A 19,610-nucleotide genomic window follows, 5' to 3' on the forward strand; every position below is an offset into this window, starting at 1 on the left:
CTAATGAAATTAGGCAAACAATATACATATGTACCTACATAAGTACTTCATTTATTGTGAGAAAATTTCTTAGTAGAAAATAACCAGTGTTTCGCTTATTCGGAACTACACTTCGATCTTTCTAAGCTTTCTATTATCCACATACTGCTTGTTGTTTTCTACTCTATGTTTTGTCAATAAAATTACGAATTCTTATATTTAAGTTGGATACTCTTTAGTAACCTCGAAGCGTGTACAAAAGGGTTTTTGAGCATGAACTTAATTTCTTACAAACACGGATTTATAATGAGTACATTTTTTTTCGCTCGAAAAAGCTATTGTTTTATTTAGTTTAATTTAGTCAAGCCATGCAAAAAGCCCAGGTATAGCTTTAATTTCTCAGTTTCTGAGTGGAGTACAATTTTGAATGAACTAAATCAGGCTTCCAAATACCTGCAGGATAGTTCAAAAAGAGGTGCTAAACTAATCTTCATTGCAGTTGCATAATGGACCTCTATTGGTCTAAATGTAGAAAATTTCGCATCAATAGTATTCGCACTAAAACGTAGAACAAAAACTCTGCCAATGTCGTACCAAACGCAAATAATCTGGATGGATATGCTGCATAGCAACAATAAACTAACAAACAACAGTTATTTTGCGCTCAACAAGTGGAAAACCAATAAACACAAAAATGCAAACTGTAAGCAAAAATAATTTGCATAAATATACTTCATTTAAATTGTATTTAATGCTTATAAATACAAACATGTACAAAATAATAAAAATGCAAGAAGAAATTTATGAAGAGGCTGCACTACATCCAAGTCACAGACGTCAAGTGTAGTCAACCGACGATGTGGTGGACTCTCTTCAGCGATATGCTCAATTCCAGTGCGACTACGCCACACCTATGGCAAAGAAAATACGCAAAATATATAGCCGCAGTAAAAAAGACATGCTAATAATTACGGTGAGAGCCGGTGTGATGGTGTCCCTGCTCACTTGGTGCGGTTAATGCGGTTCACAATAAAGTTGCGAAATCCTAATCTGGCTCATTATCATCGCCATCAACATATCAGCATCTCATCATCGCCGCCACTACTACTAATACTGCTGCTATAGCCACAACACTACTAACCGCAGACTATGCGATTGCACCAAAGGGGCAGGAGTGCAGCGTCAATATACTGCGATCTTCTCTGAGTTTTTCATTCATAAATTTTTTAGTAGCCGCAGCGTTTCGCTACTTTTGAAGTGGCGCGCATAATTATGCAACAAGTCCTCTCCTTATGTATGTATATATCTGCTTTTGTGCGCTTTCATGTTCGTTTATTTGCGTTATTATCATATTTTTTAGAGTGCGACGCGTGCGCATTTAGCATAAAATCACATACCAGCAGTAGTGGCAATGAAAACAGGATTTCTCTCCGTCGTACTGTAAATTAACATATTAAGCATATACACACTCATGACGACGAAAACAAACCTTTGAATAAATAATTCTTCGTAAAACCTCTTACCGAGTGCCAAGCTGCCAAATTTAGATGCGTTTAGCGCCCGTTTTGGCTGAGGTCCTTTGGTTGGCGGGCATAGTCTGAAAAAAATTAATATGCTACAAAATTATTTAAATGTGGTTTGATACATTTACACCTATTTGAATAATTATAATATATCAATGCCTTGCAGATAGTGAGATGATTTTTTTTCAATTTGCGCAATAATAAAAGGCATTAAATACTTGTTTGTTTGCATAGTGTTTGGAAGCGTGCCAATGACTTTGAATAATTTTAGGGGAATTATAAGCTATAAAAAAATGAATCTACATAATTTGCTACGACCTCCATTTTGTGCTTTCTTCTATGATGATGAACATCATATCACACACCACCCAACAACAGAAATGAGTGGGCTTATCCACAATAATTAAAACTGAATGAATTCCTTTTTTCGCCTTCGACGATATGAGGACGTCTGAGGTAAAGACACGTTTTGTTGTTGTAACATACAATTCTGATACATTTTGTATTGAAGAAATGGAGCGAATTGTGCTTGGTATGCTACGTACATAGGTACATTTAATGACCCCCGCCTATCGCAACGAATCTATTTTAATCTTAAAATTATGCTGCTGCTGAGTTTTTGGTTCGGTCCACACTGGAAACATCACATATCAAAGTATTCTCTGTAACAGCGGCCGCCATTCGGCCGACAATGGCAAGTCTTCAAATGTACTTCTGCCATGAAAGAAGGTGCGTATTTTTGCGTAAAACTATTTTATGGTCGATATTTAGCTCCTGGGCGATGCTACGATTGCTAACATGCCAGTCAACTTCGAATATTTCTGTGATATTATCGATGTTATCGACATTGACGATAAGCATAAACTTTAAATTGTTTGATCGATACTTTATGACACATCGATCACTTGAACTATCTACCGAGAAAATGGATTTCTTTTTCCCCAAACTAATAAATGCCGTAAAGTCCATTTACATTCATTCTAATGTGTATATGAGCAGTCCCTTATCTATTTTCTTAAAAGATATGGATAATAGAAGTGCATATTCTTATAAGTTCTTTGAACGGGCCCGGATGTTTAGAGCAATTGTAAAGTGAAAAAAGTTACGTAAGTTTTTAAAATTCCGGATCTAGAAAATTTTCCTTTATACTCAGTTTTTATGAGGGATTTCTGGAACGTACTATAGTTAATTGTTTGAGGGATTTGCTTCTTCAAATTGTGATGCTATTCCAAACGGGTTTTCAGTTTAAGCCGCCTCCAAGCGGGAGATGATTCTTATAAGAAGCTTTTGGCACGGCAGATTCACACTTGGAGGTTTTTCGTTGCCTGTCGAGAGGCATCTGGTGTTAAGAAATGCTTTTTCTATGACGTTTGAGTTGATTTTGAACACGAGACCAACCGAATTGTAGTCACGCACAACCAAAAAATTAGTTTTTGGACCATAGAATTTCAAAATTCTAATGTTGCCGTTTTAAAGAGAAATGATTGACCAAATAAAATCCATAACTTAGGGGCTGAGAAATTTCAGTCATATTTGTAATATTTATTTACTACCTTAAATTGGCTTTGCATTCCAATCTCCGATACTTATGAAACCATACACCACTGGCGCGTAAGATCCTTTTTAAAAACTGCGACACAGACCAAATGAATATGTAATTTGGGCTATTTCTTTTCTCTAATTATTGAAGTGGGTGTGGCTGTTGCCTGATTTTGCCAATTTTTTATACTGACGGTTCGTAAGAGTAAATTAGACATCTTTGTTTTCAGCTTTAATGAGAATGTGTATTTAGAAATGTTTACTATAGGTCTAAGAGAGGTACCCCGAGGGAGTGATCGATTTCAAAATTTTCAGATTTTTTCTTAAGTAGGTTAAACTAAACATGCATACAAAATTTGATTATCCTTAGCGCACTCCGGCGGCTGTCGTAGCCGAATAGGTTGGTGCGTTATTTTATTATTTACTTTTATTTTATAAATATCTTGATCATGTTGATGATGATCAAAATGATAAGAAAAAAAAACAGAAATATTGTTGGAATGATTTTTTTTTATAATCCAGTAGATCATGTCAAGTCTTTTATTTTTAATATGATATCCGGCCAGGCCCGATGAGAGGGGGGGTTGGGATCGGGGACTTTTTACCCCGGGCCCGGAGTTCTCAGAGGGGCCCGGACTCGAGAGTAATTGGAATTATATGAATCAGACATAATTGGAAAGGGCCCGCATTTGCAATTTTCCCCCAGGGCCCGGATATGCTCTATACGACCCTGTATCCGGCATATGTTCGCCGCGGGTACGAGTTACATAGTTCACTTGATCAGTCCAATTTTTGGCTACCTTTTCTAGTGAATCTGGTCGTCAATGGTGGCTGGAATATTGCAATAAATCGATTGCTAAGCTCGCTGTATGGCAAGTTGCGTCAAGTTGTTGGAACCAAATGGGGTCGTTATTTATATGACTCATGTTTAAAAAAAAATCAGTCAGCATGGTTCGATACCGCTCGCCATTCCCTGTAACGGCAGCTCCTTGCTCATTTCGAAAGAAATGAACGGAAATGTCAACACAGTTTGCTATTCTTACCTGCCAAACCATAGTTATCGATTTCGGTAATTCTTTTTCAGCTAAAAAAACACCCTATATATATAAAAAGCTTTGGCGTTGCGCGAAATACTTGCTGTGACAATATACAGGGTGGCTGATGAATTTTGCTACATTAAGAAACTCAAATAACTTTTTTTTTAGTGTATGGAATTCATTTATTTTTTTTTTCAAGTTGAAGGTCGTTAAATTTTATTAAATGTAGCTTAACTAGTTTTAAAAATAATTGAATTTAAATGCCCCCCATGCTCGTTGACACAAGTGCGGAATCTTAGTAAAAAGTTGTTCATTGCTGCTTTGAGAGTTGCGACAGGAATAGCCGCAATTGTTGCCCGAATGGATTGTTTTAGTTCATCCAAATTTGTTGGCTTTGTTTTATAAACTTCTTGTTTACATAAACCCCACAAGAAAAAGTCAGGTGCAGTAAGGTCAGGTGACCTGGGGGGCCAACGAAATTCGGAGTTTCTTGAAATCAGTTTATTGGGAAATTTTCGTCGCAACTCTGTCATAACAGTCTGGGCTATGTGAGACGTTGCCCTATCTTGTTGAAACCACACAGAGTTGAAAGGAATTCTCTTTCGGCGTAGTTGTGGATAGAAAAATTCTGTCAGCATTTTCAAATAACGGTCTCCAGTAACCGTAACGGTGTGACCATTTTCTTCAAAAAAATAAGGCCCGCCAATACAGCGTGAAGAAACCGCACACATTTTGAAAAATAATTTGCATGATAGTGCCGTTAAACTTGAACTGGAATACTAAAGGGTTCTTGTTTCAACAAGAGAATGACCCGAAACACTAATCTAATCTCGTGTAAGAATGGCTTATTTACCATTGTAAGCAGCTTAAAACTCCACCTTAATCACCGAATCTGTCTGAGACTTCTTAGAGAGAAGAATCAGAAAGCACAAAACAACATTAAAGGCGTCATGAAGGACAGCTTTAAGTGTTGAGTGGGAGAAAATGACAGCTAATGAAACCAAGGTATTGGTAAAAAGTATGCAATGACGCTTGGAAGCAGATATTAAAGCTAAAGGCGGTCCAAAAAATCCTGAATACTCGTTTTTTCTATTAATATTATTTTTAACAAACTGTTCCTTATATAGGTATGTACGAATAATATTTTTGCATAAAATTGTGCCTTATTTGAATTTGGAAATTTTTGTTCTTTAAATATTGAATAAAAATGTCATTTTTTACGAATATATCCAAATTTTGTTCATTTGTATAAATCGTGCTAAGTATCAGGTGTATCTGTTTATTAACTGTGAGTGTACGAATAAATTGTGTGACCACTGTATGCATTTATTTTTTATAAAATTCACGCAGTGTTACGTATTTTTTAGTTTTTTCAACCTATAAGGTGCGCAAATATAGGGTTTTTTAATAGGTGCGCTTCAACTTTTTTCCGATAGGGAGGGCGAACGACGCAATATTTCTTATTTTTCGCTCGTCATTTGTAAACTTCATTAGTATACATTTCATCATGGAACGCTACACACTTGAGCAACGATTGCATATCGTGCAAATTTTTTATGAAAATAATCGTTCTGTTGCTGCTACTTTAAGAGCATTACGGCCATTTTACGGTCCATTTAACAGCCGTCCCGTTTTGGGGTTATGTGAAGTCATTGGTCTACAGTAACAAGCCGGCGACGATTTGTGAGCTCAGAGCCAATATTGAACGTGAAATTGCTGGAATTTCGGCCGATTTATGCAAAAGAGTGGTCGAAAATTGGGTTCAACGATTGGACTTCGTAAAACGTGCACGCGGTGGTCATGCAAAAGAAATCGAATTTCATACTTAAATGTATATGTTCAAACTCGATAATAAAAAAAAATTAGTTAAAAAAGTCAAACCGTTTGTGTTTTATTCAAAAAAGTTCAAAAGTTGAGCGCTCTTACTGAAAAACCCTATACTCTGTTACTTTCAATTATATTCTCTTTGGCGTTTTTACGAGCCAAACAGTAAACAACCAAAAGCGACCAAAGTGAATAGTATTAAACAAAACATCAAAAACTGTTTAAAAATTAGTTTATAAAAATTCTTGGGATCAACTGAAAATAATCAGTAAAATGAAGACAAACGTGCTGCAATCAATACAAATGATATTGCGTATTTTTTAAACGAATGCCGCTGGGTAAAGTGTGCAAATAGAAATACCGTTAGAGCAGTGCTTTATTGCTGTCACGCTGGCTGATTCGAAGGTACTATTAACTTGTCTTGCGGGACTATTCGAATGGATATATAGTTTTGCTGCAACTCGTTAATTAAATTAAGCATTTTTTGAGCCTTAGAAAATATATGTCCATTTAACTTTATTCAAGAGTAAGTTCAAATAAAATCAGCCTCAAAGTACTTCAAAGACGGTTTTGCCACTAACTTTAATATTATGTAGGCAGTTAAATAATAGTTAAGCGGCTTGAGAATGAGTAATAAACTTTTTTCTAAAGTAAGTTTTTTGAATATTTACTCTTTAACGCTACAGTTTCACAATTTATATAAAAAATTTTCTTTGTTTATTGAATCTTTTTAACGAAATCTATAATCTGTATGGGAAGTTTCAATATAAAATACTTTTGACTATGATTTGTATCTTTTTCCATATATGGTCCACAAATCTTATTTAATGGATCTATAATCATAATCTATCACTTGCTGATTAAAACTTTTGAAACTAAAAATGGTAGTGCTGCGAAATGGGTATAGAATTTGAAATGCTGCATGCCGGTGCAAAACCACAAAGTGTAACCACATTGCATGCATACACAAATATGTGCAGATGTATGTAAGTATAAGCATACCTATGTATGACGGGACAGCTGTCCCCAACCTTTATCTAACATTCTGCTATCAGGTAGTTTATTTGTTTATGAATACTCACCACCTTTTGCTCGCCTTTGTACCTCCCTTGTGTGCTCCCGTTTTAAGTTGTTATTTGCATTCAAATTTAGACGGTTGGCTCCTTTTTTTGCCCACTGAATCTGTCGCTACTGGCAGTGGGAGTGTTTTAAAACTGACGCACTTTTGGAGAAAAGTGAAACGACTGTATATATGCACGTATGCACCATTAGAAGCAACATGTTTGGAAATGAATCTGCATCGAGGAAAGAAGCTAAAAACATGAATAAATCGTGATAAATTTTACAGTATTGGCAAAATTTTTGAAATTTGAATGCTCTTGTGCGTGGACCTATATAAATAAGTTGTGCTTTTAGTCCCATCTAAGCCTAAAGCCATATACATATCTTTGTAAAAATAATCGCTGATATTTATATTCAAAGGAGTCATAGGTTGTCCGTATAGTTAAGCAAATATAATATATCCTTTAAGCCATAGCGTAGTTTTCGTAGTCCTTTCCCTCTTTCTTCCGAAAACTTCAAAACCAGATTTTGCGAGCAATGTTGTCTTATACTATTTTAATTTAATAATTAAAAATTTAATAATTTAAATAATTTAATTTTAATTTGCCTATTTACCGAAGCATGATTTTTAAAGTATTTTATCGCTTTTTATATTATTTTAATTTCATTGATAAACTCTTTTATCTTAACTGAGTACTAAGTAGGCAATAAGAAATATTGTGTCAGAGGTTAAAGTACAAAATTATTAAGTAAATAGACTTTAGATATAATAATTTTGTATTTGTTTTCTATGTTTATTTTTATATATAAACAATTTTACACTACCCAAAACTTCACCAACTCCGACAACCCTGTCACTAGCATCATTACAATAACCGAAATTCAGTGAGCTGTCAGCAACTTTCAATGTTAATTTGCGCGCGAAAGCATGCATCCAAAAATGAGCAAAATCTTGGTAGGTAGTGACATCTCAGCTGTAGGCGAAATCGCTTACCCCTCTGAGGCTATCACCAGCAACAATAGTGATAAGAATTACAGTTATAAGGCCCGCGCTTCTAAAGCCTAGTAACCAATATACCAAATAACAGTAACACGTATCGCCCAGTATGCCAAAAAGCGGTTGAAGTCAGTGAAGCGTATTTTAAAGCCACCCACTCATCAGCTGACAGCCGCGACTGTGGGGGGAAACATCACTATAAGGTTTTATGAGCGCGGCTGTAGCCAAGAGCAGAGAAGGGCGTATACGCATAGTACCTTCGCAATCAATGCAAATGTACCACCGACGCGCAGAAAGTGACTTGCCATGAACACACAATAGGGAAGCAAAATCCAGGTGAAAGCAAAAGTTAGGCTTTCCAAGAGACAGCAATAACTAGCAACCCACTTATTTTGTGTTAGGCAAATATCAGATTATTAATCACTCTAAATTTTTTTCGTCTTGAATTTTTTTTTCCTTACAACGTTTGCATGCAAGGTAGCGGTTGTTGTAGTCCGCACTGTTGCACTTGTAAATATATAGTGCCGTTTATAGGCGTATGAAGTTGTATGACGTAAAAACACGTTACAGCCGTCTGAAGGACTGTTTGAATTGAGGGCAATGCGTACCTGCCAGAGACCGAGCGTACGGAGCGAACAAAAGGACTGACTGTTGCAACACCATCCAGCTAGATGTAAGTACTCGAATTATTTCATGCCGGAAATGTTTTTTGCATTTGGTTTCGGCGATGGAATTTCTGGAATTGTGCAGTGTAGTGACAGTAGCAACATGGAAGTTGCTTTTGGCGGGTGAATGCGTAACCAAACGACACATCTATGTGAAATCCCGGTAGCCGGCTCATCGACAAAAAGCTGTCAAAAGAGGAACGATGATGTGCTCTCACTCACTTGTAAAAGGCACTGAAAAGCATACTGGATAATTGGAAACGTTGTCAGTAGTTTCTGGTGGGCGTTCCATTGGAATTTCAACAAGCAAAAACTCGTAAGCGAATTTGTTATTAGTTTGGCACTGTCGCACAAATGTCTGCCATCGCAGTCTAACGAGGCGGTGAAAATGGTGAATGAACGCGAAGCCTAAATACTCTTCTTCCATTGCTCGATTATATTTGCGACTGTTGTGCGGTTTCTCTTTATTCGACATGAAATGGTGAATGCTCTCAAGCGTCCTACCGCCACTAAAAGCAAAGAAGGCTGAGAAGTAGTAGGAGTTTTTTGTTTAGTGTATATCTTTCCAATAACAATACTTCTTGTAGTTAAATTAGTACATGGTATACTTTTTTTTCACTCGCTCTTTGTCGTTTGAGAAAAGTAATATCAGGTTGTTGCACTCGCTCTAAGTAAGTGACGACCATGGAACGCTGTGGTTTCTGTTGCCTGCCTACCATTTCTTGATATTTATTGTTCAGTTCATCAAGTGCCCTTAGAATTACTCTGCGTATATTTTTACTCTTTCCTCTGCTTTTGTTTCCTATGGCTATTTTATGGTGCTCTTACTCGCACTTTAAATTTTAACATATGAGAGTACATTCGCAATGAGTACGAAAATTGTTGCTGTAGCCATCATCACCACCGTCAGCATTATAAGTTCTGCTAACACTACTACTGTCACGTTGTGTCTCTCTGCTTTGGCTTCGTGTGCCCACTCACTCATTCGTTTTGATTACGTTCCGTCCGCTTCGTTCGATTGAACGTTTGCAGACGGAGTATCCGCCACTACTTGCCTCGCTGGTGGTTTGCTGACTGTCGTCGCCTTCGTCGTTGTCTTTACTTGTGGCTGAGCTGGCTGAACTGGCGCTGTCTGATTTCGCTGTCGTTGGCGCTGCGATGTTCGTTGTTCGTGCCACTTCTACTATTTCCTGCGTGTTGTGCGTTGTGTGCTATGTGTGCTATGTGTGAGTTGAGTGTTTGTGTGTGATTGTTTGGCGCTGCCACACGCTGCTCTCCGATACCTTCGGCCGCCGATGCATGACGTTAGTTGAGTTCGATAGCTCTATGAGTTTACACGTAAATATTTTTAGTCTCTGCGTATTTGAAGCGTACAAGGTATAAGAAAGTTAAAAAGTGATTGTTGTGCGGACAATACCCAGTTAGTTAGCTAACCAAGTAAGTTAGCTGATTTTAGAAGTGTGCAAGCGTATACTGATCTGGCATGATAAGACGGAAAGTGCTAAAAAATTGATCAAGCTATCTGGCGCCGCGACCGCGATAACTAACGGTATATTTGATAAAGTACGGTTGTGAAAACACGATATCTGAGTGAAAAAATCCAGCTGGTGTCCAGTGTTTCCAGCCCAAAGAATTTGCCACTTTTTCGATTAGGCTCACAATTTAAAATAGTTATGAATATCTATATAAAAGCTTAAAAAAATTAAGAAATAAAAATTAGTGTGCATGAAATTACTTGAAATCAGTTTAAAAGCAACCAAAAAAAGAAAACTGTTTCTACAGAAATATATTTATAACAATTAAGTAACTAAATTCAAAATAACACTACATGCTTTGGATAAAACGTCGAATAATACCCTAAAGGCTGTATCGATTTAGTGGTATATGCCACATTACAACCATTCGCTAGTCAACGAAAACTCTGCAAATCAGAAAACGCCTTAACCAGTAACCGACGTTCAGCCTGTAAGTTCAGTAGCCGACGGCAAACAAATTTTTAAGGTCGCACAACTTGTTGCATCGCAGCCGGAGATCTTTGCTCAGCGATCTGTGGAATTAGTGGAATCATTAGTGACATATGTACATACGCACACACACCAAAACATATTTTGGTGATTTTAATTTTGTAGTACACATTACGTCGAGCAGCCGTTGAGCGCTGCTCAAATAAATCGTCGTCATCGAATTCTCGCCTGTATACGTTGAACGCAAAGACTTCAAGACGGTTGCCTCACGGTTCGAGTGGAATGAGCATAGGGATACTGGTCTTCCTTTTGATAGATCGGTTTTCAAGGTCGTTAAACTGAGCCCCAATTTGGAGCCCTACCCCGCCAGCGTGGAGGGCTTGAACAGCCCTAGAGCGGTGGGGATGGCCGCCACCTCGTATATGACACCGTCCAGCGGTGACTTAGACATGGCGCTGGGCGGCGGTGGCTATCACACCTCATCGCCTCGGTCTGCCGCCGATGCAGGCGAAATGAAGTATATGCAACATCATCATCATCACGCTGCCGCCGCTGCTGCCCACCATCAGCTTCCTTCATCTCCGAGTCCGAATGCAGTTGTAGGCGGAGCGGCCGGAGCGGGAGCAGGTAGTGCTGGAGGCCTGGGTGTTTCCACGACAGGGCTTAGTTCGATCACACCAACTGGCGGTTTGGGTTCGAATCCCTGGACCGCGTTGCATCCCTCAGATCCATGGGCGTCAATGACTCATCAGACACACCATCATCCCGCGGATGCAGTGAAGCAGGAAATGTCACATTTATCACAGCAGTCCCGTGTTCACCAAGGCATGGCATCACCTCATACATGGCACGCACCAGTTCATGCTGCGGCGCACTACGCACCGACGGGCGGTTCGCCGTTGCAATATCATCATGCAATGAACGGCATGTTGCATCATCCTGGACATCCGGCGCACCACCAAGGCGTAGCACCGCTGCACCATGCATTACGAGGAGAATCACCACAATTACACATACATCCACATCATCTACAAGGTGATCGCGATGTATCGGGTGGAGAAGAAGATACTCCCACTTCGGATGATTTAGAGGCATTTGCAAAGCAGTTCAAACAGCGTCGTATAAAACTCGGGTTTACACAAGCTGACGTCGGACTGGCGCTTGGCACCCTGTATGGCAATGTCTTCTCTCAGACGACGATTTGCCGTTTTGAGGCTCTACAGTTAAGTTTCAAGAATATGTGCAAATTGAAACCGCTGCTACAGAAGTGGCTTGAAGAGGCTGACTCTACAACTGGCTCACCGACGAGTATCGACAAAATCGCAGCGCAGGGCCGTAAACGCAAGAAACGGACCAGCATCGAGGTGAGTGTGAAAGGCGCACTGGAACAGCATTTCCATAAGCAGCCGAAACCGTCGGCACAAGAGATCTCGTCGCTAGCGGATTCGTTGCAACTAGAGAAGGAGGTAGTGCGGGTTTGGTTCTGTAATCGTAGGCAAAAGGAGAAGCGAATGACGCCGCCGAATACAATGGGCGGCGATATGATGGACGGCATGCCACCAGGTCACATGCATCCGCACGGCGGCTACCATCCTCATCACGATATGCACGGAAGCCCAATGGGCACTCACAGTCACAGCCATAGCCCGCCAATGCTTAGCCCACAAAACATGCAATCCGCGGCGGGGCATCAGTTGGCGGCTCACTAGCAATCAGAAATCCAGGAGTCGAACTCAGCTGCAGCTGCGTCCACTCCTGCATCGCTGCATCAGCAGCAACAACAACAACATCAGCAGCAACAGCACCAGCCACATAACCAACATGCGCCAAATACGCCCTCGTCGTCCGCAGGCTCCTCAGTTACGATGACGACTAATGTGCTGTCACCGCAATCACCTATCGGTGCGGGCGTGTCTGCCAACAATAATAACAACAACAATACTAGTAACAATAATAATAACAACGATAGTGATCACTTGGCTCAGGTGAAACAGCAGCACCAACAGCAAGCTTCATCGATAGCGGCCGCTGCAGCAGCCGCTATGTATATTGATCCGATGCGTTATCAACACCATCACACGCACCAACACCCGCATCTTAATCCCGCGCATCATCCCCACCTCTTTCACACCAGCGATCAACAGCACCCAGCGTTGCAACATCCTTCCGCCCATCACCAACATCTGCAACAGCCGCAGACTTCGCCCGGTGCCGGCAGCAGCAGCGGCGCATTGCAAGCGCCATCGTCATCGCCCTCCTCGGCGTCATCTGTGTTAGGAGTGGGTAGCGCGGCCGGCATGCATCATCTCAACCTAAATCCGCATTCTTTGCACCAACATCACCATCACCACCAACAGCAGCACCATCATCAGCAGCAGCAACAACAGCTCCACGCGCGTCGACTCTTCGAATGGAGTTTACAATTCGGTGCGGCGGCACCAGGTGTAAGACACTTTAACTCTTTCGGTGGAAGCGGCGAATAGCATACGTCCGCCGCAGCGGCAGCGTCAGCCGCCTGGTTCGGGTATGAGTCGTCTTAAGCGGAGAGCAAGGCGATAATCAGCAAGAGACTAGGCGATGCGCTGTCAAGTTGCGGCGAGTAGTCATGCGGGATGACGGAGACAGGAAAGGGGAAATAAAGTTTTAATAGTTTAGTGAAATATATACATATGTATGTACGCAGGGACCGAAGGACCAACGACCGAGTCATAGATCTAACTGCAGAGCGGTAAAACTAAACCGCTTCAGGAACAGTGGGCTAGTAAAATGGGCTTGAAATGTATGCAGGCGGTTGCACGCCATTGGCCTGAGCTATACCAGTGCATTAATCTGTGTTAACTTGAAATTAGTTAAGTAAATGAAGTAAATAAAAAATAACGACCATTACAAAAAAAAATCTATATATAATAATAATAATAATACTGTTTAGTAGAAACAATTTTACGCAACTGATGTATGAAAGTACGTAATGAATAATGGCCTACTTAAACTCCCCCTGTATACAACAACATTAAAGTCGTAAATTAAATTTATAAACAAAAACTAAAAACGTTGAAAGTTTCTAAAACTTGCAAACATGAATGCAATTAAAATCAAACCAGAAACTAAGTGATGTTTTTAAGAAAAACAAAATAAAATATAGTTTTGCGTATAAAATAAGCAAATGTGAAAATTCGCAAAAAAATATAAGCAACTGAATTAAATGTAATTAACAAATTCATTAGTTTATAGTTTTATAATTGTAAATGTTGATTGAAAATTTCTTGAAAACGAGTGAAACCACTAGAAACGGTAATAAATTAAACAAGACATTCATAATTCATAACTTAAATGATCATTACAAAAACATTTGGGTAAAAGAACCAAATAGCTCAATTTAATTTTATAAATTATTTTGTAAAGTCGCCAAATGCCTCAACACATTCCTTGTAGCAGTGTGAGATATAAACATGTAAAAATCAAAAATATAATAAAATCTAAATGTAAAATAGCGCCAGAATCAAAGATCGAAAAAGTGTCGAAAAGTGAACAACAAAGATATCGCAACTGTTACTCATTTTGTGATGGTTTAGCGCCCTGATAATCCTGTGTTCATACCAAGGCAAAGGTAAACCGTTTTTAATATTCAATTCGTTAGCTAAATGGGTGGAGAAAATCAAAGTATTGGTACTTATTTGTTGGTATAGCCAACACTTTTCGGCACTTTTCGCGTGTACAACAAAACATTGTAGACCAAAAGTTAGAGTGAAATTAGAAATGCCTTTTCTTATCACAAATGAATAATCGAAATTGTACATTTGTTTTTTTTTTTATTTAAATAAAACCTTTGGATTCCAGTGCTTAAGAAAAATATAAATTTAATACATTTTTAGGTGACGAAACGTCACAAAAACATTTATGAATTCAACTTCTCGTCTTTAATATCGCCAAATAGAATGCTAAAAATAGGCAACAAAATTTATTTGTGATAAATAAAATGGAATATTACTTTGTGCTTGCTTTTTTTAAACAAAATTATTGTTTTCAAAAATAAAACATTAAGTAAAATTTATTCATATTATTTTATAGTTTTTAAATCATTTGATCTGTTCAAAAATTGTTATTTTAAGTGGGAAGTCAATATTATTAATTGTAAATTAGATCTAGTATTAAATTAATTTTCTCATAAGTGCAAACAAGCCGTGTGTAAATATACATGAAGTCGTAAAATAAAATTTATTTTAAGAATATTTGAAAAACATAAAGAAGCGTTTACTTATTTTTGAAGTGAGATTGGAATTTCGTAGCAGCCGAAAGTATCATAGTTTTAACTTTACATGACATAAAGCGAGTATGTAAAGTGAAAAAAGTCACATACATTCCTTTTCAAAGGTGCAAAACGAATTCACATTTCAATAGTCTTTGAAGAAATTCCGGTAAGAAAAAATAGATTAATCTTAACGAAGTTCACTTTGGGAAGCTTTAATGGAAGTAATTCAATCAAAATGTGACTAAGCTATTGGGAGTGAACAGTGGAAATCTCCATACTTCCTTGATTGCTTGTCGAGGATAGACCACAATTTCAACCGACGGGAACCGATAAGCTGGCAACTAAAACATTCAGCTCCATATACTCGTAGCTTTACTTATTGGCAGACTTTTGTCTAAGCAATGAATTATCGGTCTTGGCTTAATTAATTACTAAAAAAATTTATTTTACTTTTCTAAAAACGAAGATATTTTGCAACAAACAAAATTCTCGACTTCACAGATATCTTCCGTGGCCGTCAGCAGCAAAGATAATTAATTATGCATTTACACGTATATTTTATAATATCTACAGTGCATCTGAAGATTCTGTTTTGCTAACATAAAATTCAAAAATGATTTAATTTTACCTCCAAACTAAATTTTGTATTAGTCTTCTTCAATTTCAGTTTAATTTTGATACGAAATACAAAGAAATAGTGCTAAATTTTTATTCTCTTGTTGCAAAACGTAGTCAGTTATTATTAATTCTCTTAATTACTTTAAATTGTATTACTTGTCAACTTTTTCTTGCATTAATTTTAGCTCACTAAACTTTTGGTCTACTAGTCCGTATAATTCAAAACCGTATAAGTAATACAAACAGAGGGGAGAATTTAAATACGAGCAAATATTACTTAACTAAAATAAGCAGGAGGATAACATAATTGAAGTTGCGAAAAATTGCAATTTTCTAACAGAATCTATACCAAATATATCATACACGGTGCTTAAAGGCCCACACATACGTATGTACAATCATCAATCCAATAACACTTATATATACATGAACAGCATTTTGAAAATAATGCAGGCGTGGCACTTTCTATGTAAATAATTAAGTCATTAACTGTAATTAATAAATATTTTTAATTCAAAGATATATAGATTTTTTTTTTATTCAAACGGCTAAGAAGAAATTTGAAAAAATCAAAAAGTAGGAATAGGTGGCATAACTTAAAGAGGAACAAGTTTAGAGATATTTAAATATGTATATAGTTCAGTAGCGTTAGGAAACAATAAATTTGGTACGATCCAAAAACCAACAACTACACATATTAGGGAACACGCAGCCGTACATAAATACACACATAAAAACAAATAACTGTAGTTAAACTTAATCGAAACAAAGCCACACTAGTTGTAAAAAATGTAAGTCAAAGAACTAAAATTGTTTAATGGGAAAACGTGTAATTGTAAAACATATTGTAAAAAATTGTAAGTGCGAAATAAATTAAATTTTTAAATTAAAAAATTACGAAATATCTGAAAGTTATATTATTGGTAGTTTAAAATGGAAATTGGTTAATATTAAAACCTTATTTTTTATATTGTAAATATCTGTGAACAAGATTATAGAACTAATAATGACCAAGTAGTTATCCAGGTCCAGACATTTTCATTAGATTTCACTAGTAGGTTCGCCCAATGGTCGAAATTAAACAAAAAATTGACAGCTGACTAAAAGTAGTACCGATGGGATTTGAGTACCGAACCGAACGATGAGCCAAGAAGTTAAATTTATAATGCGATTCGTAAAGAAATTCTGTATACAAATATATGTATATCATAATCGGAGAAACAGTTGTGGTGCTTTATATTTCTTCAGGCTACTGAATACGAATATTAATATCCCTTTTTTCTTTATGATACTACAGGGTCCGGTACTCGAAGTGTAACCAATTAATAAGGCTATAATTTTAGTTCGGAAAATTACTTTTATTCGATTCAAAGTAAAAAATGGGTGAAAATAATACAAAATTAAGGATCAATTTACTTTTGCTCGATATGACCATCTTTCGCCTTGAGACGGTCCAGAAACGAATCGCAAGCTGCCCGAAAGTGACTTGCAGGTATTTTGGCCTACTCGCAAGCAATGGCTTTCTCAGCACCTCGAGACTGCTGAACCTTTTAGTTCAGACCTTAATCTTCAAAATGGCCAAAAGAGAATAATCGGATTCGCGTCTGGTGAATTCGAGATGTTATGAAGTTCGGAACGTTGGTTTTTAGCCATTCTTGGTTCACTCGCTATTCCTGATACGGTGCCGAGTCCTGTTGAAACGTCCATAGTCTGCCACCAAAATGTTTGTCTGTCCACGGCTGCAAAGCAGCCTCCAGAATACATTGCCAATAATATTTCGAATTCACCTTGACGCCAGGCTCGACGAAAACGATTGGAGAGCGCCCATCTGCGATTACAGCGGCCCAAAGCATTGCTCGTGCATCAGCTGCGTGAGCGGTCTGAAGTTGGTTACACTTCAAGTGCCGGACCCTGTAACTTCAACAATTTCTAAAACTTTTAAGACTTTTTAAACTGATGGCCAATGTTAGCATGCTTATATCTACGTAATTGCGTATGTACATAATTTGGCCTAATAGTATTGTACCCTATCACGCTTTGGACAAAGTTGGGTTGAACACAAATTTAGGGCTATTAAAGCACTAACTTTAAATATTCCTATTAACTGCGAAAAGTAACGTTCATTATAACAGACTACCTCATCCTTAGCAGGGAAAACGATAGAGCTGTGACCGAGAATAGTAAAATATCTCTAACTGCTGTTTAAACTCGGGTTTATTTTCACAAAATATCATATGAATCTCAAATGTTCTTTAATATACTCGTACTTATATAAACTCAGTTTTTGCTTATAGTCTGAAATGGTTCAAATGTAAACATATTTCTGCAAAAATATATTCTCTCATGCAACTTATATACATACATTCCGAGTATGAAACACATCTGACCATAAATATAGATCTAGCAGGTCCAAAGAAAAAACTAATTTAATACTTTGAAAGGTACCACAGAAACATTATTCATCGAACCTGTTCACACTAGTGCCTCTTTCTAAGGCGAAGAAGTGATTCCTCACTTCTTTTCTTTAATAATAGTAATAGTATTTACGTATAAATATTTATATATCACAGGTTGTTTATTGTTTTTGTATTGTTTTTCTGTCAAATTTTTAACATATAAAGGTCTATTTTTTACTTGTAATGTGATGCCTTTTTGGCGTCGGGCAGAGCATGGTATGCTAGTGTGATGCATATTCGACGAAAATTGAAATGTTGATTCGATTCAAATTTACGAAATTTACACGAAATACCAAAAGGTTTAGAATATAATACCATAAATATATAAGTACTTAAAAGAGCTCATTTTGGGAAAGCTGTGGACTTCAAAATTTAAAGCATATCAGCGCAAACAGTTCTTCGAAATTATTAATTGGTATATTTACACAGTTTATACTATACATACTTTATGAGAATTTAGGATACTTTAGAGCGGAATATCCATATATGCAATTACGATTGAAGACGAGCACGAACTATGTAAGCATGTGTACGCAAGTGAATACTATCATCGGAAAGGCTATGTGTGCCTCGCCCAAGATGTTGCAGTAGGAGTAAGAATAAGACAAGAAGATCAATTCTCCCTCCGCCATAACTGTCATAAGTGCGGCACTAATTTGGCGACTGCCACTTCTATCTACACTACCTAATGGAAGGTCGAATTTTCTTTACACAGATGGATTCAAGCAAAACGATGGTGCTTCATAGGCAATAACAGATGATAAAGGTACAACGCGGTCTCACGGATTATTACCACTTAATGTTAATATATTATATTAATATATTCGCAAAGTCCAAAGAATTATATTCAACATTTGAATGATGTGGGTACCAGCACATTCAGGCATCAAAAGAATAGAAGATGCAGATCAGGTCATGGCGTTTTGGTGTAAAAACAATTTACTACTTATATCATATAATATATCAAAAAAGCACTTTTCTGCCGGATGCTCAATGTGTGCTCATCAATACCCGTATAAGGAGATAAACCCTCACGGCGTTACCATGTTGCCCAGCAGACAGATCTATTAGACCAACCTCAGATTATATCATACTCTTTCAGCACACGAACATCTTTTGAAACACAAATCACAACCACTTTCGTAACACTTCGAATCTCAGAGTCCACCAAATATTGCTACATTGTACAGTCTTACACAATCAACGGTCGAAATTCACTACAGTAAATTTTACCATATCCTTCTGTAACGAACATTAAGCTAGTCGAAATATTTAAATAAAAAAATATTATCTTCTTTCAGTTAATTTAGTAATTTATTCAAATGATTAGGACGATAGCTCTGGTAGCTTGTTCCTTAATATTGTTTTATAAAATAAAATAACATAATTATTGTATAATAATAATATTAAATTAATATACTGACGCAATGCAGCGTGTATATGAAAATATGTGTTGCGGAATTATTTAAAATAACTTTATTTATATATTTTTTCTTTATTCTTAGTAAATCTAGAAGCACGTGATTCCTTACAGACTGCCACAATAATAGTTTAATACTTAACGATAATAGTCAACGGTAATTGGACGAAATATCAAAAGTAGAGAATTTGGAGTCTTATTAAATTTATTCCATTTTCTACGAGTGGAGCTCAATAAGTACCCGTGTTAGAATAAAGACACCATTTTTTCAAAAAAT

General features: G+C 37.3%; 1 protein-coding gene and 2 long non-coding RNA genes across 6 annotated transcripts; 2 read left to right on the top strand and 1 right to left on the bottom strand.

The window, feature by feature from the left end:
• Positions 1-706: 706 nt before the first annotated feature.
• On the bottom strand, positions 707-9,746 carry LOC129240656 (uncharacterized). 4 transcript variants are annotated; one of them, XR_008582095.1, is made up of 5 exons: positions 9,608-9,746; positions 6,985-7,215; positions 1,469-1,576; positions 952-1,417; positions 707-890 (listed from the first exon to the last, which is right to left on the bottom strand). It is a non-coding gene; the product is annotated as an uncharacterized LOC129240656 (long non-coding RNA). The 4 variants fall into 4 exon arrangements; XR_008582097.1 differs by having other exon boundaries at positions 8,849-9,746; XR_008582094.1 differs by having other exon boundaries at positions 8,570-9,746.
• Positions 8,429-16,361, top strand: LOC129240658 (uncharacterized). Its single transcript, XR_008582098.1, has 2 exons — positions 8,429-8,634; positions 15,643-16,361. It is a non-coding gene; the product is annotated as an uncharacterized LOC129240658 (long non-coding RNA).
• Positions 9,907-16,361, top strand: LOC129240655 (POU domain protein CF1A). Its single transcript, XM_054876586.1, has one exon. It carries the CDS (start codon positions 10,995-10,997, stop codon positions 12,297-12,299), a length of 1,305 nt encoding a protein of 434 aa, XP_054732561.1. The 5' UTR covers positions 9,907-10,994; the 3' UTR covers positions 12,300-16,361.
• Positions 16,362-19,610: the final 3,249 nt, after the last annotated feature.

The sequence above is a fragment of the Anastrepha obliqua genome, chromosome 3 (assembly GCF_027943255.1).
Source record: "Anastrepha obliqua isolate idAnaObli1 chromosome 3, idAnaObli1_1.0, whole genome shotgun sequence".
NCBI lineage: Eukaryota > Metazoa > Arthropoda > Insecta > Diptera > Tephritidae > Anastrepha > Anastrepha obliqua.